Source organism: Budorcas taxicolor, chromosome 25, assembly GCF_023091745.1.
Source record: "Budorcas taxicolor isolate Tak-1 chromosome 25, Takin1.1, whole genome shotgun sequence".
Classification (NCBI taxonomy): Eukaryota; Metazoa; Chordata; class Mammalia; order Artiodactyla; family Bovidae; genus Budorcas; species Budorcas taxicolor.
In genome coordinates this window covers 18,771,297-18,796,786 of record NC_068934.1, presented here as the reverse complement: position 1 = coordinate 18,796,786, position 25,490 = coordinate 18,771,297, and the positions used below count along the sequence as shown (strand labels likewise).

The 25,490-nt window shown below is 38.0% G+C and overlaps 1 protein-coding gene across 1 annotated transcript in view; it reads right to left on the bottom strand.

Moving 5' to 3' along the window:
- Positions 1-25,490, bottom strand: part of RSF1 (remodeling and spacing factor 1) — a 146,945-nt gene that overhangs the window by 22,107 nt on the left and 99,348 nt on the right. Inside the window, exons 6-7 of the mRNA XM_052661764.1 lie at positions 2,995-4,739; positions 1,074-1,280 (exon numbers count right to left, since the gene is read on the bottom strand). Of these exons, the coding sequence (XP_052517724.1) occupies positions 1,074-1,280; positions 2,995-4,739 (1,952 nt within the window). The remainder of the gene's footprint in view (positions 1-1,073; positions 1,281-2,994; positions 4,740-25,490) is intronic.

Genomic DNA, 25,490 nt, shown 5'->3' with positions numbered 1-25,490 from the left:
TATGACCAACCTAGATAGCATATTCAAAAGCAGAGACATTACTTTGCCAACAAAGGTCCGTCTAGTCAAGGCTATGGTTTTTCCAGTGGTCATGTATGGATGTGAGAGTTGGACTGTGAAGAAAGCTGAGCACCAAAGAATTGATGCTTTTGAACTGTGGTGTTGGAGAAGACTCTTTGAGAGTCCCTTCAACTGCAAAGAGATCCAACCAGTCCATTCTAAAGGAGATCAGCCCTGGGATTTATTTGGAAGGAGTGATGCTAAAGCTGAAACTCCAGTACTCTGGCCACCTCATGCGAAGACCTGACTCATTGGAAAAGACTCTGATGCTGGGAGGGATTGGGGGGCAGGAGGAGAAGGGGATGACAGAGGATGACACGGCTGGATGGCATCACCGACTCAATGGACCTGAGTCTGAGTGAACTCCGGGAGTTGGTGATAGACAGGGAGGCCTGGTGTGCTGTGATTCATGGGGTCGCAAAGAGTCGGACACGACTGAGTGACTGAACTGAACTGAACTGAAGAACTTACTTTCCAGATAAGAAAGTCCCGTGTAAATCTGTCACTATTTTTCTGAATATATCTGAATATATATAATTATCCTCTTAAATTTGTTTTTAGAACTACCCATTTCTAAAGTTTAAAGCCCTACTGGGTTATTACTTGACTTATTTATATGTTTTTACAGAAAGGCAACAAGCCCTTCAGGTCTTACTCATTTGAAGCTGCCATTTCAGAAATAACATTGTAAAGTAACTTAAAGGGAAAGAACAAAATTTTAAAGAAAAAACAAAAAACAAACAAAAAACCAGAATAGGAATATTTGAATGAACTTATCTGTGAGAAGAGATTAACAGTGCATGCTTAAGTGGAGGAAACATCATTACAAAGCTAGGTAGAATGAAAGCAAGATCCTAATCCTCCCTAGAATTAGGTTATTATCTGAGAATAGAAAGAAAGGATTTTACACACAAAAAATTGAAATCATGATCAAACCCAGATAAGTTACAATGTTTCAGACAACCACAGCATGGCAATAATCTGCATACTGTCCATAGAGATCAGGTACACACTAGTTCAGGATGGTTTGGAAGGCCGCATTTTTTGCATGGCTCATCATCATCTGCTAGGATGGCTTCTTCACTTTCCTTTTCTTCCTCCTCTTCTGAAGCTGCAGATGATTTTTCACTGTCAGACCCTTCACTTTCATCATTGCTGGAATATTTCCACCTGCCACGTGTTCGAGAACCAGTCCATCGAACTTTGCCTTTGGGCTTTACCTTGTGTAAAATAAAAGATTAGGACAATTTAATGTAATAACAATGTAAAAAATACAACAACACGCTTCCGATTACATATGCATTGTGGAATACTTAGTGAATATACAAAGAAGAAAAGAAAAATTACTGTAGTTTCATCAACAGATATACTTACTATTAAATTTTGGTATATATTTCCACTATTTTTTTCTACTTTTTGGGAGGGGAGAATTATAATGAACATTCTGTCTTATTAAATATTTGCCCTAGTGATAAAATATTCTAACATCATGTGTGTGTATGTATATTTTATATAATATGCCATCACATAGCTATATCTAATCCACAACTACACAGACATTTAGGTAGTTTTCCATTTTTTCACCTTCATAAACAATGTATTCTTGCAAACATAAAATTTTTACATAAACCTCTGTGGTTAGGATAAATTCCTGGAAGAGGATTCTGGGTCAAAGGGCATGCACTTTTCAAAGGCTCTATAATTGAACACTGACTATATTCTCACACATTGTTAACATTTCTCATATCAGAGAAATGGATCACAACTGCATAAAAATTTCTGACAAACTTAAAAAATGTATTATTCAGAGACTAACGTTATAATGTTGGGAACTGCTTTCTATTGGTTGGCTTCACAATATTTTAAAGTCATATTTCAGTTCACTCCTACAGTTTAAGTCCTCACCAAGGACCAAAATAACTCTAACAACGGGAGGAAATTTTTAAAAATAAAAATTTAGTATTTTAAGGAACTAAGGACCACTTACAATTAAGAACAATGTTATCACTTAAATAAATCAAAAACAAAAGGAGCACTTTTTTTTTTTAAGTAGCACTTTAACTACAACAAATTTTCCATAGGCTGGCTAAAGACTTGTACAAGATTATGCTTAAAACAAGAAGGTCATAGAAGAAAAAAAAAATCTAGCTCTAAGACTAATAACTGAAATGGGGAAACAGAGTCTCTCTCAAACACTGGCAATGAGAGGGTACATTAATGGGGCCTTTTGGAAAGTAAAGAAGCAAAAGTTATCAAAACTTAAAATACATATGTCCCTTGACCCAGTAATTCCAATTCTAGGATTCTATTCTAAAGAAATACTCACTCATGTCCAAAAGGATCTTCAATGCAGCATTGCCTGTAATAGTGAAAAATTGGGAACAACCTAAATGTCAATCAATCAGGGAGCAGTTAAAGAAACTGAGGCACATCCACACTATGGAATACTATGTGGCCATCAATAACTGAAAGCAGACTCTATCTACTGATATGGAAAGTGCTCAGACACACATTGTTAAGTGAAAAACTCACAGAAAAATGAATTTATCTTTTAAGTGCATGGGAAATATTTACAAACACAGACAGGAATATATGGAAAAAAGACCGAAAGAGATGCAGCCCAAACCGTTAATAGTGTTTGTGAGAAATTTTCATTTTTCAAGTGTTATAAGTTAGGTATTACTTGCAGAACTTACAATTAGAATATATTTCTATACTGCCTATAATAGAGAAAAAGTTTAAAAGATGATATAGTCTGAAATTTAATGTCTGGAGATAACTAGTAAGACATCTCAGATATAGGAAGAAAGGCATTTTTTCTTGTTGCTGTTCTATCTTTGAATGAGTTGTTTTAGCCAAAAGTAAAAAGCTATGAACACTTAAAAGTCAAAGATTTCTAATAAAAACTAAAGCTCAGAGTAGGAGAAATTTTACCTTGGTTACTTTAGAATTCGTATCCTTCTCTGCTTTTTTCAAATTTTCTTTTTTGTCTGTCTTTTGCAAAGCTGCTGACTCTTCTTCTACTTCATCTTCTTCCCCTCTTTTTTTATCAGCTTTCTGATCTCTGATTTCAGCCACTTTTGCTGTGGGTCTAGATATTCTTGGAGACCTCCTCAAAGTACGCCCAACGTTTGTTTTCTCTTCTTCCTTTTCTGTCTTCTCTTGCTTGGTTTCTGGCTCTACAATTTTGGGAGGAGAATCTGACTTCTTTTTCCGACTAGATATCCTAATTGTTAATTTGATGCCTTCTTTCTGCCTTTCTGAGGTTATCTCTGTGTTTTCTGAGGCAGTGTTTTCTTCGTCAGGAATCAACTTATATTTCAATTTGCTTTTTTGCATAGAACCCTTTGTCTCAGAAGGATCACCTGTGCCAGAGGTCTGGGCACTGTCCAGATCATCGACTTCTACCTTTGTTGATTCAGAATCCACTTTTAAAATTTCTGGGTCTACTTTCTCCAGGGACTGACCTTCAAGTGAACTTGTATCCTGACACTCAACTTCTGAGGCTAGTTTCTCACAGTGGACAGTCACGTTAGATGATGGATAAGTTTCAGCTGCCTCAGGAGACCCGGCCTGTAATGATTCTACAGTTGTCTTTGGAACCTCCTCTGGTATTGGACTCAATCTTTGTGTGTCCTTATCAAGAAAAGTCTTTTTGGACTTTTCAAGACACTCTAGGACTGGTGGGCGCTTATCCTTCTTACTTTTGGGAGACTTCTCTTCAACTCTCATACTATAGGATTCAGTGGTAGATAAAGCAGTTTTTAAAGAGAGATCCTTTGCTATTTCTGCAGTCTCAAGAGAGGTTTCCATTTCTGAAGGACCAGTTTCCTCTATGTGCTCTTTCTGACTCTGGGTCTCTAAGACTGATATTGAATTATCTGTATCTTTCCCTAAAGGGACCACTTCTTTCTCAAGATCACCTATTTTTACACTTGCAATGACAGAATTTACAGACTCTGCTCCGTTTCCCTCCATGATGACACTTCTATCCTTAGAGGGGCTGCAACTATCTTCCTTTGTATCATAAAACTTTGTCTCCATCTGTTCTGTCTTAAAATGTGGAGTTACCTTCTCATCACTAACTTCTCCATTTACCAGCTGTTTCCCTTCATGACCCAAAGCAGTGATTGTAGAGATCCTTTTACAAGTCTCTTCCTCTTGCTTTATTTCATCTTTCAGAAACTCTTTTGTTGGAGTAACTGATTTACACAAAGGTCCTTTGATTGGACTATCAAAATCATCACTCAGTTTAATTTCTCGTTTTTTTAGTGGAATCTTGGCCTGCTGGTCATTTTTAAGTTTCTCGGTTTCTTCAGTAGACTTTTCGGTAATTTCTTGAGAAGATTTAACATTGCCAACAAAGTCTAGCCTCTCAGGCTCTAACTTCTCCACACTACCTTTGATATCTCTAGGATCTGCTTTACATTCTTTCATTTCCACTTTTACAGGTTTGACATTTTCCTTGAAGGAATCGCTTTCTTCTTTGATAATCTTTTTTTCTTCGCTTTCTGGCACAGATTTTTCCAGCTTCACTATGACTGGCAGTTTTCCAAGTTCCTTTTCACCTTCTTTTTCTATTTTCACAGTAGTCCCTTCTAGAGGACTGGGTGTAGAACATTTTTCTGAATCTACTGGCCGCTCTTCACTTTTCGTTTTTGCACTTCCTTTCTGTTCCTCTAAAAATAAGAAAAAGTTTACATGAATCTAAGCATTCAAGATTATGAAATGTATAAGGCATAACATAAAAAATATTTCCATTTGAAATTTCTCTCTTAGAAGAGGTGGCTTTTGTCACGGGACATTTGACAATAAAAGATGAAGCAGACAGTAAAGAAAATACCAAACTCGGAAGTACAACGTTTAGACATTAAAAAACTGTCATATAGAAAGATTTCTGCTTTATACTTTTAACTTCAATGCTCTCAATGAAATGCAAATATTTATACAGCTCAAATAACTTATTCAAGCTCAAGTGATGGCTCAAAACTATGAAACTAAGAATACATCATAATAAAACATTTCCAAAAGACCATATTTGTTTTAAAAACTGACAACTGTTCTCTGCAAGTTATAGAGCACTTCATTTCATTGAGAAAACATGAAAAAGGCAGTGTGGAAATATTTTATGTTTTAATCAGGTTACAAAAGTAACAATTCTGTACAGAAAAAGGAAAATATGCCCACAATCTGAATACCTACAATTAGTATTGTATTTGAGGTTACTTCTTCTAGTTTTACGTGTTTTTGACAAAGTTGGAATCATGCTGACCCATTGCCCTCACTGAAACATTAGCATTTTCTTATGACATTTATGAAATGTCTTCAGAGAATTGGACTTAACTGTGTAACACTCCTTAATGTGATTATATTACAATTTACTTTATCAAATGCCATCAATAAACATTTCAGAATGTAATATATTACAAAGAAACTATGTTTACCTGTTAACTCCTCTTTTTACCTTATTGGCTAATATTTACAATTTTTATGGAGTACCTAACAGTGCAAATTTAAGGATAACGAAAGTCATATTTAGTATATACCATAATCTGTGAATGAGATTACAGACAAGGCATATATGTTTTAAAATTGTGCTAAGGGAATCTGAGCCATGTTTTCAGAATTCATTAAGTACTAATTTTACCTATAAGAATAGCAAGGACAGATAAGAAAGCCTTCCTCAGTGATCAATGCAAAGAATTAGAGGAAAACAACAGAATGGGAAAGACTAGAGAGCTCTTCAAGAAAATTAGAGATACCGAGGGAACATTTCATGCAAAGATGGGCTTGATAAACGACAGAAATGGTCCTTCTCATGGACCTAAATGGTTCTGTTATGGACCTAACAGAAGCAGAAGATAATAAGAAGAAGTGGCAAGAATATACACAAGAACTGTACAAAAAAGAGCTTCACGACCCAGATCATCACGATGGTGATCATTCACCTAGAGCCAGACATCCTGGAATGTGAAGTCAAGTGGGCCTTAGAAAGCATCACTACGAACAAAGCTAGTGGAGGTGATGGAATTCCAGTTGAGCTCTTTCAAATTCTGAAAGATGATGCTGTGAAAGTGCTGCATTCAATATGCCAGCAAATTTGGAAAACTCAGCAGTGGCCACAGGACTGGAAAAGGTCAGTTTTCATTCCAATCCCAAAGAAAGGCAATACCAAAGAATGTTCAAACTTCTGCACAATTGCACTCATCTCACACACTAGTAAGGTAATGCTCAAAATTCTCCAAGCCAGGCTTCAGCAATATGTGAACTGTGAAATTCCAGATGTTCAAGCTGGTTTTAGAAAAGGCAGAGGAACCAGAGATCAAATTGCCAACATCGGACGGATCATCAAAAAAGCAAGAGAGTTCCAGAAAAACATCTATTTCTGCTTTATTGACTATGCCAAAGCTTTTGACTATGTGGATAACAAGCAACTGTGGAAAATTCTGAAAGAGATGGGAATACCAGACCACTTGACCTGCCTCTTGCGAAACCTATATGCAGGTCAGGAAGCAACAGTTAAAACTGGACATGGAACAACAGACTGGTTCCAAATAGGAAAAGGAGTATGTCAAGGTTGTATATTGTCAACCTGCTTATTTAATTTCTATGCGGAGTACATCATGAGAAACGCTGGGCTGGAAGAAGCACAAGCTGGAATCAAGATGGCCGGGAGAAATATCAATAATCTCAGATATGCAAATGACACCACCCTTATGGCAGAAAGTAAAGAGGAACTAAAAACCTTCTTGATGAAAGTGAAAGAGGAGAGTGAAAAAGTTGGCTTAAAGCTCAACGTTCAGAAAACGAAGATCATGACATCTGGTCCCATCATTTCATGGCAATAGATGGGGAAACAGTGTCAGACATACTGCAGACGGTGATTGCAGCCATGACATTAAAAGATACTCCTTGGAAGGAAAGTTATGACCAATCTAGATAGTGTATTCAAAAGCAGAGATATTACGTTGCCAACAGAGGTCCGTCTAGTCAAGGCTGTGGTCTTTCGAGTGGTCATGTATGGATGTCAGAGTTGGACTGTGAAGAAAGCTGAGTGCCGAAGAATGGATGCTTTTGAATGTGGTGTTGGAGAAGACTCTTGAGAGTCTCTTGGACTGTAAGGAGAAACCAGTCCATTCTGAAGGAGATCAGCCCTGGGATTTCTTTGGAAGGAATGATGCTGAAGCTGAAACTCCAGTACTTTGGCCACCTCATGCGAAGAGCTGACTCACTGGAAAAGACTCTGATGCTGGGAGGGATTGGGGGCAGGAGGAAAAGGGGACGACAGAGGATGAGATGGCTGGATAGCATCATCGACTCAATGGACGTGAGTCCGAGTGAACTCTGGGAGTTGGTGTTGGGCAGGGAGGCCTGGCGTGCTGTGATTCATGGGGTCGCAAAGAGTCGGACACGACTGAGCGACTGAACTGAACTGAACCCTTGCAATGGGAAAACTTTGATTTTAAATGAATTTTTACCAAGATAGGAATTAAAAAATTTTTCTGAACAGATTCCTGCCAAGTTGATATAGCAGACAGTTTCAAAGTTTTCATGGGAATAAAATGTAATGGAGAGAAGTGAGATAAAGACTTCTTTAAACTGAGAATTCAGTATTACTTTTAAGAAGTATTTTTATTACAAATCACCCATTTTGTTTACGTTCAATCATAACTGCCAGTGAAAAAATTCAAGAACTGCTGATAACCACTGAGAACCTGAAATTAGAGTACTGTTCCGCCCTCTTTACATGGTCATACGTTAATTTAAAAATATGCATGTCACTACGAAAATTAAAGACATGGCAGGAATGATCTAGTCTGAATGTCTGTCTCCCACTTATTAAGCAGGTTCAGTAAATTCCTATGCATTGACATTGGTTAGTGTATCAGAAAATCTTAATTCAAGAAATATCTTGGATAACGATTAATATATAGATTACCATCATTATCAATAACTTTAGCTTAATACAAAGAGTATACAGAAATATAGGACACAATTTAATTTTTTTTTAATAGATGTGGTTCAAAAAGCAACTCAGGATCTCACTGTGATTCTCACCAAAGGCAAAATGGCACTTTGCTTTTGGGGAGCTGAATGATTAAGTCCTTTAAACTGATTCTGATCTGAATAACAACATGACAAAATAAAATGAAGAGTAACATTAGGTTGAGACTCCTAGGTTCGGTAATCCTAATTCAGCTAGTGGTGTATCTCTGAATATCTTACAAACTCAGTGATCCTCACTTCTTCATGTACAAACAAAGAAGCTGACTAAGTGACCTCAATAATTATTCTTCACTGGCTTGTATTTCTCTTTGTCCCAAAATATTCAATATTTGTTGGCTTAGCTCTTACAAGAGAAAAACATGACAACAATGACAACTGTAGCTCCTATAGATCACATGGGTGTATCCTTAAAGCTGAAGACAGGAAAACTAGGACACAGAACGAAACTTTAAGCACTATCATAACTGGTAAGAAGGTCATTTAGTTATATAAGCATTTTCAACAAAGTTTTGTCAAAAGCAAACTGTAAAGGAAGATGCAAATGAGTTTAAGAGACATGAAATTTGAAGTAACAATACTCAAGGAAAAATTCACCTCTAAAATCACAATGCAGAAGCAATGTTGCTTGACAAACTTGAAGGGATTCAAGACAGCTGTTACCTATTGCGGGTTTCTAAGGCACATTCATTCATTTACTCAACAAATATTTACTAATCACCTGTTATGTGCTCTCCCACCCGTCCCAACCAGAATCACTATGTAATGAAACACTGAATGTTCATGTAAATTACAGTGAAGGACATTGCTAGTTGCCTATCCAGTATCTATCTTCTTTCTTACTACTAGAATTCTGATTTTGTTCAGGGAAGTACTTGCCTCTTCAGAAACCTTAAAGCTAAGGGTCATTTGAACCAGTTCTGGCTAATGAGATGCATAAAGAAATCTACTGGGTAAGACTTACAGGGTTCAGTTGACCTATGCCTTCTGCCCTTTCCCCTTCTTTCTGTCCAGAGTCTGCACACAATACCTGAAAAGGGAACAATCAAAGCCACATGCTAAGGAAGGCAGACTAGGAAGGGTACTTGACGGCTTTATGGAGCTGCTTAACCAGACCTAGAGTGCTTACCACATGACTTTTTATTATAAGAAAAAAATTTACCTCACACGTGTCAGAATGGCCATCATCAAAAGGAATACAAATAACAAACGCTGATGAGGACATGAAGAAAAGGGAAGTGTCCTATGCTACTGGTGGCTAAGTAAATTGGTGCAGTCACTCTGGAAAACAGTTTGGAGGTTTCTCAAAAAACTAAAAGTAGAAATACTATGTGTGCTCAGTTGTTCAGTCATATGCAACTCTGCAACCCCATGAACTGTAGCCCGCCAGGCTCCTCTGTCCATGAGATTGTCCCGGCATGAATACTGAAGTAGGTTGCTATTTCCTCCTCCAGGGGATCTTTCTGACACATGGACTGAACCCATGTCTCCTGCGTTAGCAGGAGGATTCATTACCACTGAGCCACCTGGGAGGCCCAGAAATTTCGTATGACCCAGCAATTCCACTCTTGGGTATTTATCTGAAAGAAACATTAATCTGAAAAGACTCATGAACCCAATGTTCATAGCAGCACTATTTATAACTGCCAAGGTACGGAAGCATCCTAAGTGTCCATCAATAGATGAAATGTATAAAAATGTAAATATATATATAATGAATACTGCTGCCGCTGCTGCTAAGTTGCTTCAGTCATGTCCGATCCTGTGTGACCCCACAGACAGCAGCCACCAGGCTCCTCTGTCCCTGGGATACTCCAGGCAAGAATACTGGAGTGGGATGCCATTTCCTTCTCCAATGCATGAGAGTGCAAAGTGAAAGTGAAGTCGCTCAGTTGTGCCCGACTCTTCAAGACCCCAGGGATTGTAGCCTACCAGGCTCCTTCATCCATGGGATTTTATAGGCAAGAGTACTGGAGTGGGTTGCCATTTACTACTTAGCCATAAAAAAGAATAAAAGCTTGCCATTTGCAGCAACATGGATGGACTTGGAGGGCATTATGCTGAATGAAGTAAGTCAGACAGAGAAAGACAAATACTGCATGATTATCCCTTACGTAGAATCTAAAAAAATACAACAGACTACTGAATAAAACAAAGAAACAGACTCACAGAGGAAGAGAACAAATCAGTGTACCAGTGGGGGGAGGAATGCGGGGTGGTACAACAGGGATAGAGCATAAAAAAAGTATTATAGGATTATATGAAGTCATGTGTGTTGCTACTGCTGCTAAGTCACTTTAGTTGTGTCCGACTCTGTGTGACCCCATAGACGGCAGCCCACCAGGCTCCTCTGTCCCCGGGATTCTCCAGGCAAGAATACTGGAGTGGGTTGCCATTTCCTTCTCCAATGCATGAAAGTGAAAAGTGAAAGTCAAGTCGCTCAGTCGTGTCCGACTCTTAGTGACCCCATGGACTGCAGCCTACCAGGCTCCTCTGTCCATGGGATTTTCGAGGCAAGAGTACTGGAGTGGGGTGCCATTGCCTTCTCCATCATGTGTGTTAAACTTTTGAAAATTGTAAAGCACTACAGAATTTTTTTAAATCTCTTGATTTAAAAAAAAAAAGAAAAAAAATTCCATTTGAAAAAACATGTAGCCAAATACAACCCTGTCTGATTTCCTTTCCTCTTACTCTTGCTTCCTACTACTTGCTCTTTCCCATACTCAACAAAATTAATCTATATCATTTAATGTCATCTATTCAGTGATAAGGAATAACTAATCTCTGATGCTCTAATTTCCTTATAATTCTCTTCTTGTAAGACAAGACTTGAGAAATTTTAAAACAGCATAGTTATTTCAGATTCTGCTCTAATGTTATCTACTTATAGTGAGTATAAATTAACATAAACACTGTAAAGAGCAAGTAGGAAATATCTACTCTAAAGCCTGAAGAAATATACTCTATAGTTTAGCAATTCTACTCAAAGAAAGTAAACTTACATAAAACTAAACAGAAACATGTACATGAATATTTGCTGTAGCACTGATATAAAAGAGGAAAATGAGAAATAATGTCTCTCAAACAGAAAAATGAATAATCACTACAGAGAGAAAAAAGAAATGAATTTATAAAGATCAATATGGATAAATCTCAAAAACAGAAAGATGAGTGAAATAGCAATATGCTAAAGGAGAGGTTGTATGATAGCACTTGTAGAGGTTCTGAAATGCATAAAATAATGCTATATGCTGATGTGGCCACAAACATATATAGCAAATTTACATGATTCACAGGATTGTGGCACTGCTTAGACAATAAGCGTAGGGGGAATGGAATGGAAAATGAAGGGTAAGGGAAATGTTTAACTGTTCTATAAGTTTTTAAAAATTAAAAGCAAATTTTAGTAATATTTAAGTATTTCATACTATCATGTGTTTATTTAAATATTTCATTAAAAATTAAGATTATGAGCCAGATAAAACTTAAAAGCTCTCTTGCTACTTACGTATACATATTGGCCAGGTATGATACCTTGGGATAACTGTCTTAATCTAAGTTTCTTTGGATTCTTTAAAAATGAAGTCAGAATACCTAACTCAAGGAACTGCTGTGAGGGTTTTTAAAAAATGAAGCCTGAAAACCACTTTACACAGTATGGTTTGGCAGTCATTATGATGACAAAAATACATTATTTGGCTCCTTCTTACCACAACCTTTAGTCACATCAGAAAATTCCCTTAAGCAATCAATTTTTAACCACTCAACATTGCCTAGAAGGCCATTTCTATTTTTCTTTACCTTCTCATTCATATTTTCCCATTTTGAAAAATAATTAAAATGTCAAATAACTAACTTCTAGGGTTGTTAATGATTATAGAAGGGTGCACTCAGTGTTGGTATTGCTATTGTTCTGTTCAGTCGCTTAGTCAAGTCCGACTCTTTGTGACCCTATGAATCGCAGCACGCCAGGCCTCCCTGTCCATCACCAACTCCCAGAGTTCACTCAGACTCGCGTCCATCGAGTCAGTGATGCCATCCAGCCATCTCATCCTCTGTTGTCCCCTTCTTCTCCTGCCGCCAATCCCTCCCAGCAACAAAGTATTTTCCAATGAGTCAACTCTTCGCATGAGGTGGCCAAAGTACTGGAGTTTCAGCTTTAGCATCATTCCTTCCAAAGAAATCCCAGGGTTATCTCCTTCAGAATGGACTGGTTGGATCTATTATTATATATGTTATTGGGAAAATCTTACATCCTTCAAGCTCAAATGCTACTCCATTTTAGTTTTACCTGAGTGTTTCCCCTACAAAGAATTAACCACTGTATCTTCTTCTGCATTTGTGTCTTGCTTTATATAGGCTTTTATAGCATTAATTATTACCCAGAATTACAACTGTTGGTTTATAAAAGTCTGCCTTACTAGTGTGATGAATATTGCTCTGTGAAGAATCATGGATTATTACTTGCAGTAAGACACTCAAACACCTCCTGAATGTATTGAACACAACTGAAATGGCAACAAATTCTGGACTAAATGTTGGTAAATTATATCAAAACATTCTAAGATGTAACCTTTATAAACAGCAAGTCTTTAAAGTAGATTATAGGATAATATTTAATTTCAAATCCTTCAAAGTTTACCTGACCAACTTACACAGTGAGATTTGGGAAGAACATAACATTTCAGTTCAGATCAAATCAGTTCAGTCGCTCAGTCGTGTCCGACTCTTTGCCACCCCATGAATCACAGCACACCAGGCCTCCCTGCCCAACACCAACTCCCGGAGTTCACTCAGACTCACGTGCATCGAGTCAGTGATGCCATCCAGCCATCTCATCCTCTGTCGTCCCCTTCTCCTCCTGCCCTCAATCCCTCCCAGCATCAGAGTCTTTTCCAATGAGACAACTCTTCGCATGAGGTGGCCAAAGTACTGGAGCTTCAGCTTCAGCATCATTCCTTCCAAAGAAATCCCAGGGCTGATCTCCTTCAGAATAGACTGGTTGGATCTCCTTGCAGTCCAAGGGACTCTCAAGTCTTCTCTAACACCACAGTTCAAAAGCATCCATTCTTTGGCACTCAGCTTTCTTCACAGTCCAACTCTCACATCCATACATGACCACTGGAAAAACCATAGCCTTGACTACACGGACCTTTGTTGGCAAAGTAATGTCTCTGCTTTTGAATATGCTATCTAGGTTGGTCATAACTTTCCTTCCAAGGAGTAAGCGTCTTTTAATTTCATGGCTGCAATCACCATCTGCAGTGATTTTGGAGCCCCCAAAAATAAAGTTTGACACTGTTTCCACTGTTTCCCCATCTATTTGCCATGAAGTGATGGGACTAGATGCCATGATCTTCATTTTCTGAATGTTGAGCTTTAAGCCAACTTTTTCATTCTCCTCTTTCACTTTCATCAAGAGACTTTTTGTTCCTCTTCACTTTCTGCCATCAGGGTGGTGTCATTTGCATATCTGAGATTATTGATATTTCTCCCGGCCATCTTGATTCCAGCTTGTGCTTCTTCCATCCCAGCGTTTCTCGTGATGTACGCTGCATAGAAGTTAAATAAGCAGGGTGACAATATACAGCCTTGACGTACTCCTTTTCCTATTTGGAACCAGTCTGTTGTTCCATGTCCAGTTCTGTTGCTTCCTGACCTGCAAATAGGTTTCTCAAGAGGCAGGTCAAGTGGTCTGGTATTCCCATCTCTTTCAGAATTTTCCACAGTTGATTGTGAGCCACACAGTCAAAGGCTTTGCCATAGTCAATAAAGCAGAAATAGATGTTTTTCTGGAACTCTATTGCTTTTTCGATGATCCCATCCAATGCTGGCAATTTGGTCTCTGGTTCCTCTGCCTTTTCTAAAACCAGCTTGAACATCTGGAAGTTCACAGTTCACATATTGCTGAAGCCTGGCTTGGAGAATTTTGAGCATTACTTTACTAGCGTGTGAGATGAGTGCAATTGTGCTGTAGTTTGAGCATTCTTTGGCATTCCCTTACATAGCAGTTAACAGATACTAAGGAATACTGCATTGCAGAAAGATTTAAGAAATATACTTACTTAAAGACTAGTTAAAATACAAGAAAAAGCTAAAAAGTCCTAGAAGAAAATAAGCCATGATATGATCACGCAATTCATAAAAGATTAAATGTTCAAACTCTACTTGTAATCAAAGAAATTAAAATTTAAAAAGCAATATGATTTTAATCAAACCAACCAGCAAAGTTCCTATTTATGATAACATTCAAAGGTTCTAAAACTATGGTGAAAGAATGTGTTCAAACACTGGTGGTGTTAGTATAAACAGTCAATAATAAATATTTGTTAAGCACTTAATTCATACTTCAAAGTTTTTAAAGCCATGGGAACGTTCTCAAAGTAGAATGGTAAGTGTAAGAGTAGGACACTGGACTTGCCTGGTCCAGTGGTTAAGAATCCACCTTACAATGCAAGGGAGGCAGGTTTGATCCTAGGCTGGGGAACCAAGATCCCACATGCTGTGGAGAAACTAAGCCCTCAGGCCACAACAAAAGATGCCAAGTGTAGTTAGGAAGACCCAATGCAGCCAAATAAATACATAAATATATGTACTTTTATAAGTTAGATATAAAACTGTATTTATCATATCAATTCTAATAAATAAACAAATAAGCAACTGTGCCTAAAATGAAGACTGGAAAGAAAGAGACTGCAGTGGTGCTGTCATTTGACCATGCGACACTAATTTTTACTTTTTTTGTTTATACTTCCCTGAGTTTTCCACAGTGAACATGTACTATGTTTATACTCAGATAAATGATAAGCAACCCAATTTTGGGTCACCACACTTTCTGGTTTAACTAGGATTGAGGGGTTTTCTAGGACCTGGGACTTGCCGTGTTAAAACTGAGACAGTCCTGCACAAATCAAGTATAGCTGGTTACACTATTCCCATTCATGGTGCTGTGCTCAAGTCACTCAGTTGAGTCTGACTCTTCGTGACCCCATGGACTGTAGCCCACCAGGCCCCTCTGTCCATGGGATTCTCCAGGCAAGAATACTGGAGTGGGTTGCCATGCTCTCCTCCAGGGGATCTTCCTAACCTAGGAATCGGACCCAGGTCTCCTGCATTGCAGGTGGATTCTTTACCATTTGAGCCCCAGGGAAGCCTGGTGAGTTGTCATTAAAACTACCTATGTACATTTTAATTACATATGTCATTAAAATGAGATACATACATAACTTATTTTGTTTCTTTTTTAATACTTATTTATTTCACTGCACCGGGTCTTGGTTGCAGCACATGAAATCTAGTTCCCTGACGAGGGATTGGGCCTGGGGTCCCTGCAACTGAGAGCAGGAGTCTCAGTCATTGAACCACCAGAGAAGGAAGTTCCTGTATATAGCTCTTTTGAAAATGGTACTAAATATCTTTCAAACCATTTCTCCTCACTTAGTATATCAACCTGAGTAAAATACACTGACCATTTTGCAAGATGGTCAATTAGAGCTTAAGCAACAAATGATAGCAGAGCAACGCAAACCTAACCTTGTGTCATACATTCAAAATTAATTCACAATAAACAGGCACAATGCACGTACCATAAGCAGAGCTCTGTGTCAGCTACTGAGGATACAGAAAGAAAAACTCAACACCATCCAGTAACCTTACTGTTTTTTCTTCTAGCAACAGCTATTTCACTCCTTTTCACTTTCCTCAATACTCTAATCTTTCGGCCATGTCCCCATTTTCAGATGATCCTGTCTTCAATTTCAGACAGAAAACAGAAGTCGTGAGACAGAAGCTCTTTACATCATTAGACCTGTAAACCCATACCTGTTAAAAGAGAGACACTATTTTAAGGTAAGATCAATCCTCCCACCTATAGTTTGATCCCATGCCCTCCAGCCTAAGGAGGAAGAGTTTTTCTTTTTCACCAAAATGGCTAAAGCCCTCACTTTATTATTTTTTTTATTTAACTGGAGGCTACTTACTAAACAATGTCACGATGCCACTTGTTTTAATGTGATCTCATTGGCCACAGTATGGAGACCAGAAGAAAATCAAGGACAGAAATAAGAACAGTAAGGGAATCATATCAAGAGAATAATAAAAGCTCTTTAAGGTCACGTCACCTTATTCATATTAAAAGCTAAAATTCTCAACAAACCTGCATGGCTTATTCTCTCAGATTCTTCAGTTCTTATTCAAGTATCACCTTTTCAGTGACTCCTTTTTTGACATCCCCCTTCACAATCTAAAATTTTACCATCTCTTTCCCCCAAATTATTCTACCTCCATAGCTCCCTGTTATCATTTAACATCCCAAGTATTTCACTCATTAACCTTCTTCATTATCTCCCTATACTATTATGTAAGCACTGTGAAGGTTAAAATTTGATTGGTTTTGTTCACAGTTTCATTCCTAGTCCCAAGAATAGTGTATGACACAGAGCATGTTCTCAATAGGTATTTTACTGACTGAAAATGAATGAAATATTATCCATACCTAAGAAAGGAATTTATTCCTGCAATTTAATTTTTTCTTGGCAAAATGATTTCACCATTTTTAAGACAATGACAGACTTCAGTTCCAAAAAGGGCTCAAAATATTGAAATTATTTAAAATTTTTAATTTTATACTGGAATATAATTGATTTACAATGTTGTGTTAGATTCTGGTGTATAGCAAAGTGATTCAGTAACACATATATACATGTATCTAAATATTCTTTTTCAGACTATTTTCCCATTTAGGTTATTACAGAATATTGAGGTCCCTAAACTATGTAATAGTTCCCTTCTGATTATCTATTTTATATATGGTAATATATATATGTTAATCCCAAACTCCTAATATATCCTCCACCTCCAACCTTTCCCCTTTGTTAACCAGAAGCTTCTTTTTTGAGAATCTGTTTCTGTTTTTAAGTAAGTTCATTTTTGCATTTAAAGATTCCATATATAAGTGATATTACATAGCATCTGTCCTTTTCTTTCTGACTTACTTCACTTAGTATGAGAATCTCTACGTCCATCCGTGCTGCCATTTTTCATTCTTCACTGTGGCTGAGTAATATTCCATTGTATATACTGCGTCTTCGTCATCCGTTTTTTGTCGATGGACATTCAGGGCTGCCTCTACATCTTGACTATTGTAAATAGTGCTGCTATGAACATCGGGGTGCATGTATCTTTTTAAATAATGGTTTTCTCCCAATATATGCCCAGGAGTGGGATTACTGCATCAAACAGTATTTTTATTTTTTTAAAGGAACCCCCATATTGTTCTCCATAGTAGCCGTACCAATTTACACTGTCACCAACAGTGCAGGAGTGTTCCCTTTTCTCCATACTTTCTCCAGCATTGTTTGATACTGAGCAGCACGAGCTATTTGTACAGTTAAGAGATTAATCCCTTGTCAGCTGCCCATCTTTTGCAAATATCACAACCCCCCTCATTCTGAGGGTTGTCTTTTCATTTTCTTTATGGCTTCCTTTGCTATGTAAAATCTTTAAGTTTAATTAGGTCCCATTTATTTATTTTTGTTTCTCTTTTTCTTTTTAGGCCACGCTGGATAGCATGCAGGACCTTAATTCCCTGATCAGGGATTGAATCCATGCCCCTCAAGAGTGGAATCGCAGAGTCTTAACCACTCAACTATCAAAGATGACCCTGTTTTTATTTTCATTACTCTAGAACTCCGGGAGTTGGTGATGGACAAGGAGGCCTGGCGTGCTGCAAGTCATTGGGTCACAGAGTTGGACATGACTGAGCAACGGAACTGAACTGAACTGAACTGAACTAAGGATCAGCTCAGTCGCTCAGTTGTCTGAACCTGATTCTTTGTGACCCCATGAATCACAGCATGCCAGGCCTCCCTGTAAATGACCATCTCCCGGAGTTCACCCAAGCTCAAGTCCATCGAGTCGGTGATGCCATCCAACCGTTTGATCCTCTGTCGTCCCCTTCTCCTCCTGCCCCCAATCCCTCCCAGCATCAGAGTCTTTTCCAATGAGACAACTCTTCGCATGAGGTGGCCAAAGTACTGGAGTTTCAGCTTTAGCATCATTCCTTCCAAAGAACACCCAGGGCTAATCTCCTTTAGAATGGACTGGCTGGATCTCCTTGCAGTCCAAGGGACTCTCAAGAGTCTTCTCCAACATCACAGTTCAAAAGCATCCAATCTTCGGCACTCAGCTTTCTTCACAGTCCAACTCTCACATCCATACATGACCACTGGAAAAACCACAGCCTTGACTAGACGGACCTTTGTTGGCGAAGTAATGTCTCTGCTTTTGAATATGCTATCTAGGTTGGCCATAACTTTTCTTCCAAGGAATAAGCGTCTTTTAATTTCATGGCTGCAGTCACCATCTGCAGTGATTTTGGAGCCCCCCAAAAATAAAGTCTGACACTGTTTCCCCATCTATTTCCCATGAAGTGATGGGACCAGACGCCATGATCTTTGTTTTCTGAATGTTGAGCTTTAAGCCAACTTTTTCCCTCTACTCTTTCACTTTCATCAAGAGGCTTTTTAGTTCCTTTTCACTTTCTGCCATCAGAGTGGTGTCATTTGCATATCTGAGGTTATTGATATTTCTCCCAGCCATCTTGATTCCAGCTTGTGCTTCTTCCAGCCCAGCGTTTCTCATGATGTACTCTGCATAGAAATTAAATAACCAGGTTGACAGTATACAGCCTTGACATACTCCTTTTCCTGTTTGGAAACAGTCTGTTGTTCCATGTCCAGTTCTAACTGTTGCTTCCTGACCTGCATACAGATTTTTCAAGGGGCAGGTCAGGTCATCTGGTATTCCCATCTCTTTCAGAATTTTCCACAGTTTATTGTGATCCACCCTGTCAAAGGCTTTGGCATAGTCAATAAAGCAGAAATGGATGTTTTTCTGGGACTCTCTTGTTTTTTCCATGATCCAGTGGATGTTGGCAATTTGACCTCTGGTTCCTCTGCCTTTTCTAAATCCAGCTTGAACATCTGGAAGTTCATGGTTCACATACTGCTGAAGCCTGGCTTGGAGAATTTTGAGCATTACTTTACTAGCGTGTGAGATGAGTGAAATTGTGCGGTAGTTTGACCATTCTTTGGCATTGCCTCTCTTTGGATTGGAATTACTCTAGGAGGTGGATCCTGTGATTTATGTCAAAAAGTGTCCTCCCTATTTTTTTTCCCCTAAGAGTTCTATATTATCTGGTCTTACATTTAGTTCTTTAATGCATCTTGATTTTATTTTCCTGTATGGTATTAGGGAGTGTTCTAATTTCATTCTTTTTCACATAGTTGTTCAGTTTTTCCAGCACTACTCATTGAAGACACTGTCTTTTCACCATTGTCTATTCTTGCCTCCTCTTTTGTAGATTAATTGGCCACAGGTACGTGGGCTTATCTCTGGGTTTTCTATCCTGTCCCTTTGATCTATATTTCTGTTTTTGTGCCAGGACTACAATACTTTTCTGACTGCAGCTTTATAGGATAGTCTGACATCAGGGAGCCTGATATCCCCAGATCCATTAGGCAAAGACTGCTTTGTCTACTTGAGGTGTTTTATGTTTCCAGACAAATTAAAAAAAAAATTTTTGTTCTAGTTGTTAAAAATGCCATTGGTAATTTGACAGCAAGATTGCCTTGGGCAGTATAGTTATTTTGGGTAGTATAGTCATTTTGACAAAATCAGTTCTTCCAGTCCAAGAACACAGTGTAATATATCCTTCCATCTGTTTGTGGCATCTTTGATTACTGTCATCATTGTCTTATAGTTTTCAGAGTACAGGTCTTTTGGCTTCTTAGGTAGATTAATTTCTACCTAAGGAATAAAGTATTTTTTTCTTTTTGATCCAATGGTAAAGGAGATTATTTCCTTCATTTCTCTTTTTGATCTTGTTAGTGTAGAGAAATGCAACAGATTTCTGTGTATTCACTGATGAACTGTAGTAGTTTCCTGGGCTCAAAATATTGAAATTATCATTTGATATATTACTACTATGCATCAAATGGACAAGTAGGAGCTATCCTCACACTTCTGTGTCAGTCACTCAGTCATGTCTAACTCTTTGTGACCCCACGGACTGCAGCCCGCCAGGCTCCTCTGTCCATGGAATTCTCCAGGCAAGAATTCTGGAATGGGTTGCTCTTCCCTTCTGGGGATTTTCCTGATCCAGAGATCGAACCCAGGTCTCCTGCATTGCAGGCATATTTGTTACTGTCTGAGCCACCAGGGAACTATCATTTTATCCCATGTTAAAGAGATATAAATTGGTGCCAATCCTTCTGTAACTTATTTAAAAATTACATGGTAGATATCTGACAAATACATCAGGAAATTTTTTATAATTAAGTATAACAAAATAAAGCCAGAGAAAACAAATGAACCATGTAATAAATTACTGGAAGGCAAACAGGAAATAGAACCCTGTTAGCATGCCAAGAGTCACACTCGACCCTTTGCCCAACAGTAATACCCTCTCTAACAATTATAACTATTACCTCAAGTTTTATATTATATTAAGAGTTAATCACTTCCTTATTTTGATTTATAGTTTAGTTTTACCTGTTAATTATTTCCTTTTTTAGGTCTCTTTAATCTACTCTTGCTCTTTCATCCTTCTCTTTTTTTTTTTTTGCAATTTATTTGGGTCACCAAATCAAGCAATTTGATGGTGATACAAATCTGTAATATCTGGATTTTACTGAGTGCATTCCCATATGCCTTTGTTCTTTTTCTCCTGTAAATCACCACTTTAATCTACAGCCTTCAGCAGATTCATGTTTACCACAGAATACCACAGAATTTCTGTGGTAAAAGTACTTTGGTGGTGGTATGTTCTTTATCAAGAGACATTACTGTTTAATCATCCTTTTCAGTTCAGTTCAGTAGCTCAGTTGTGTCCAACTCTTTGCGACCCCATGAACTGCAACACGCCAGGCCTCCCTGACCATCACCAATTCCCGGAGTTCACTCAGACTCACGTCCATCGAGTCAGTGATGCCATCCAGCCATCTCATCCTCGGTCGTCCCCTTCTCCTCCTGCCCCCAATCCCTCCCAGCATCTTTTCCATCCCATCCCAGAGTCTTTTCCAATGAGTCAACTCGTCACATGAGGTGGCCAAAGTACTGGAGTTTCAGCTTTAGCATTAGTCCCTCCAGAGAAATTCCAGGGCTGATCTCCTTCAGAATGGACTGGTTGGATCTCCTTGCAGTCCAAGGGACTCTCAAGAGTCTTCTCCAACACCACAGTTCAAAAGCATCAATTCTTCGGCGCTCAGCCTTCTTCAAAGTCCAACTCTCACATCCATACACGACCATAGGAAAAACCATAGCCTTGACTAGACGGACCTTAGTTGGCAAAGTAATGTCTCTGCTTTTGAATATGCTATCTAGGTTGGTCATAACTTTTCTTCCAAGGAGTAAGCGTCTTTTAATTTCATGGCTGCAGTCACCATCTGCAGTGATTTTGGAGCCCAAAAAAATAAAGTCTGACACTGTTTCCACTGTTTCCCCATCTATTTCCCATGAAATGATGGGACTGGATGCCATGATCTTCGTTTTCTGAATGTTGAGCTTTACGAGATGTTACTGCTCAATAAATAAAACCTTTCCTTATTAGGGAATGCAAAGTGATGATATTTCTATTCTGTCAATCTTTTATCAATTATTATAAATTATATAAAAATAAGCTTTGCTAATGTATTATTTTGTTTTATGGTGGTATAGTTCATACTGAAAAGGCAGGATGAAAGCTCAATTCTTTCTGCTTAACAGTTTTCAAATTAATAATTTGGTCCCCACTGGTATGCTTCAAATTTTTCTATTAGTATCATGATGAAATTTGTATCAAGATTTAAGACTTATTCAATGCAGCTTCCCTGGAGGCTCAGTGGTAATGAGTTCCTTTGACTGCCACTGTAGGAGGCACAGGTTCGATTCCTGGTCCAGGAAGATCCCATATACTGCAGAGCAGCTAAGCCTGTGCATCACAAGTATTGAGCCCATGCTCTGAAGAGAAGCCACCACAATGAAAAGCCTGTGCACTGCAACTAGAGAGTAGCTCCCTACTCTCTGCAAGTAAAGAATGCCCGCGCAGAAACAAAGACCCAGTACAGGCAAAAATAAATCAAGTTATATATATTTATATATATATATAAAAGATAATTCTTCAATGTGTTTCAATCCACTATAGCTATTATCCTTATGATGCTTGTCCCATCTTAGCCAGTGGAAACCTCTTTAAGTTGGTTCTTGAGGTTTTTTTGGTGTGACTTTGGTAAGAGTCCTTACTGCTTGGAATGACACGACGTTTCTTGGCTTACGATACCCAAGAACTGGAATAAGCCACTTTTCCAAGAAGCCTTGATTTACTTTAATGGGAAACTGTACTTCAAGAGCACAATCTGGGTGCTAAGGATGCTCACCGCTACTGGGTTGACCATTGTTTCTAGGTCTTTTCAGTAGACAGAGCTAGGAAATAATAAAAATAATCCTTGAGTTTCATAACAATATTTCCTTAACTTTCTTACATCTTATTTCTTTTTCCCCACACTGAGAATCTTGGTTTTCAAGAATATCACAAATGATACAATTAGAATATCAATTACATTTCACACATATTGTGCATCTTTTCAGAACACCAACACCACACCAAAGTAATTTAATGGAAAGTCCACAAGATTTTGTATGTACTCTTCCCATTCTTTCTCCATTTGTTTTGTCTTATAGCTCCACTGTTAAAACACAAAGTTATTAAAGACTATATGTTCTTTGCTCTATCTGTCATTTAGATTTAGTTACATGTAGTGAAGTGAAAGTTGCTCAGTGGTTGAAAGTTGCTCTTTCCAACCCCATGGACTATACAGTCCATGGAATTCTCCAGGCGAGAACACTGGAGTGAGTAGCCGTTCCCTTCTCCAGGGGATCTTCCCAAACTCTAAATTAATGCTCACCCAACATTCTTTTTCAAATCTTTATTATGAAATAGTTTTAGACATACAGGTATCTTACAAAAATAGTTCAAGGACACCATCACCTTGTTTCTCATAAGTTAACAACTTGTGCCCTCATATCACACGTCTCAAAACGGGGAAAGTAACATTAGTAAAACACTATTAAACAGATTTGATTAAATTTCGCCAGATCCTCCCATCCCCTGCCAGGTCTGTTCTGTTTTGAGGATACATGTCTCATTTTGTTCTTGGATTTCTTTAGTCTCCTCCAATCTGTGACCATTCCTCATTCTTTCCTGACCTTGACAGTTATTTTGCAGAATACCTCTCAATCTGGTCTCGTCTGATGTTTTCTCAAGATTAGATTAAGATATACATTTTTGATGAAAATTCCACAAAAGAGATGCTATGCATTATACCAGAGGGTATATGATGATGTAAATACCTTGATCATTTGATTAAGGTGGTGTCAGCTGGTGATTCCACTGTAAAGTTAACCATTTCCCTCTTTGTAATAGGTAAATGTCACAGGAAAGACACTTGGAGATTATGCTAATATACTATTTCTCCACAAATTTGTACCCACTCATTTTAATGTCTGTCAGATCTCACCTGTGACACTCACTACTGTAGTATTTCCCTAATGGTAAATTTCTATTTCTCTCATTCATTCCACACTGCAGGAACGTATAGTCCCTGACATGTAGAAGGAATTGATAGTCACCTGCAGGGAAAAGTGATCCCTTCTCCATGTATTTATTTACTCAATCATGACCTTACAGAAATGTGAAGTCATAGATTTAAAATCTATCGCTGCATAAATCTGTGGCTAGAACAGTTCTGCTTTCACCACTCCTTCCAGTCAGCACTGGGTCCTACTGAGATGCCCAAATTATTTTCTGAGTACATCCTTAATTTCTGGCATTCTAAAATATTCTAGCTTATCTTGCATTTTTCTTGCCCATCCCCTAAAGCAATTGTCTCTATGGGGCACTAGTTCCTTTTAGTAGAAAATCGTATTTTGAAATAAAAATCTAGAGGCTAAGAGTGCTCACTCTTACTGGGTTATCACTGTTTGCAGATTCCTCTCATGAACAGAGGTAGGATCTCTGTGTGTGTGTGTGTGTGTGTGTGTGTATATATATATATATATATATATAAAGCCATACAAATGAATATATTTATATTTATTACCATATCACCCACTAGTCTTTTTGGCTATCTGAAGCTCATTCACTAGAAGATTCCTATAAAAAGACTCATAGAAAATAGATCTTAGATATTGATAGCAATTTACATGCAGTCTCTATCTAGAAGTCATTTTGGCTAGACATAAAATCCCTGGTTCACATTTTTTCCCTTACATATGTTACGGCATTTTCTTCTGGCATACGGCATTGCTTTCAAATATAGTGATGGCAGTCTGATATTTTCTCTATAAGTCACCTGGTCTTTCTGTCAAGATGGCCAAAGTACTTTCTTCAAAGCTGAAGGGTTTTACCAGAATATGTCTTGATGCTGGTTTTTCTGGGTTGATTTTCCAAGGTCTTTAGTGTCTTTAAAATATGTAGTCTTACATTCTTTTTTTATTTCAAGAAGTTATGGGAAGGGACATGGGTAAACCTATGGTTGATTCATGGTAGTCTGATATTGATGTCTGGTAGAAACAATGTTTGGTATTTGGTAGAAATCAATGCAATACTGTAAAGCAATTAACTTTCAATTAAAAATAAAGAAATTTAAAAAAAGAAGCTATGTTAAGCATAGTCTTTAGCATTTCTGTCTGTTTCCTTGCTTTGGTTTTCTTTTCTATGGACCTCTGTAGGATTTTTATTGCATATCTTCAACTCTTTATCTCTTTTTCTCAAATCTTCGTCGACTTGCTTTTGTTTTTATTTTTAAAAACACACAACATTCCACCTGCTGTTTTTTTTTCAGAATAACAAAAAATATTGTACTAAAACTTAAGATTTACAGAAATTTTCAGACAAGCCATACAAAACGGTCACAAGCTTTTTCCTGAAGGGAAGATTCTACACTTGACAGCAAGGTCACAATGTTATTAGTGAGGGCTGTGATGTCTGTTTAATGTCTGTTTGGTTCAAACAATCAAGCTTGTCCATCTACAGCATCTAAATAAAGTTAGACTTGGCTAGAGAGCATATTCTAAAGAAATGGTTAGCTGCTTTTAACCAATGCACTTAGATCACCATAAAAAAGGGGGAAGTAGCCCATAAAATTAAAATCAAATTACCTTCTGCACCCCCCACCAAAAAAATAAAATAAAATGCAAAAAACACCCACACACCTGCAGCTAACCTTGACAACTACCTTCATCCACAGTGTTTTATACTTAAACCATGATGGGGAAATGAATAAAAGCAGAGAGAGGCCACTGCTTTCAAACGTTTTGCAACATTCTAGATGATACTTCCGGCCTCTGCTCATGCTTTACAACAGTGAATCAGGACAAGACAGATTTGT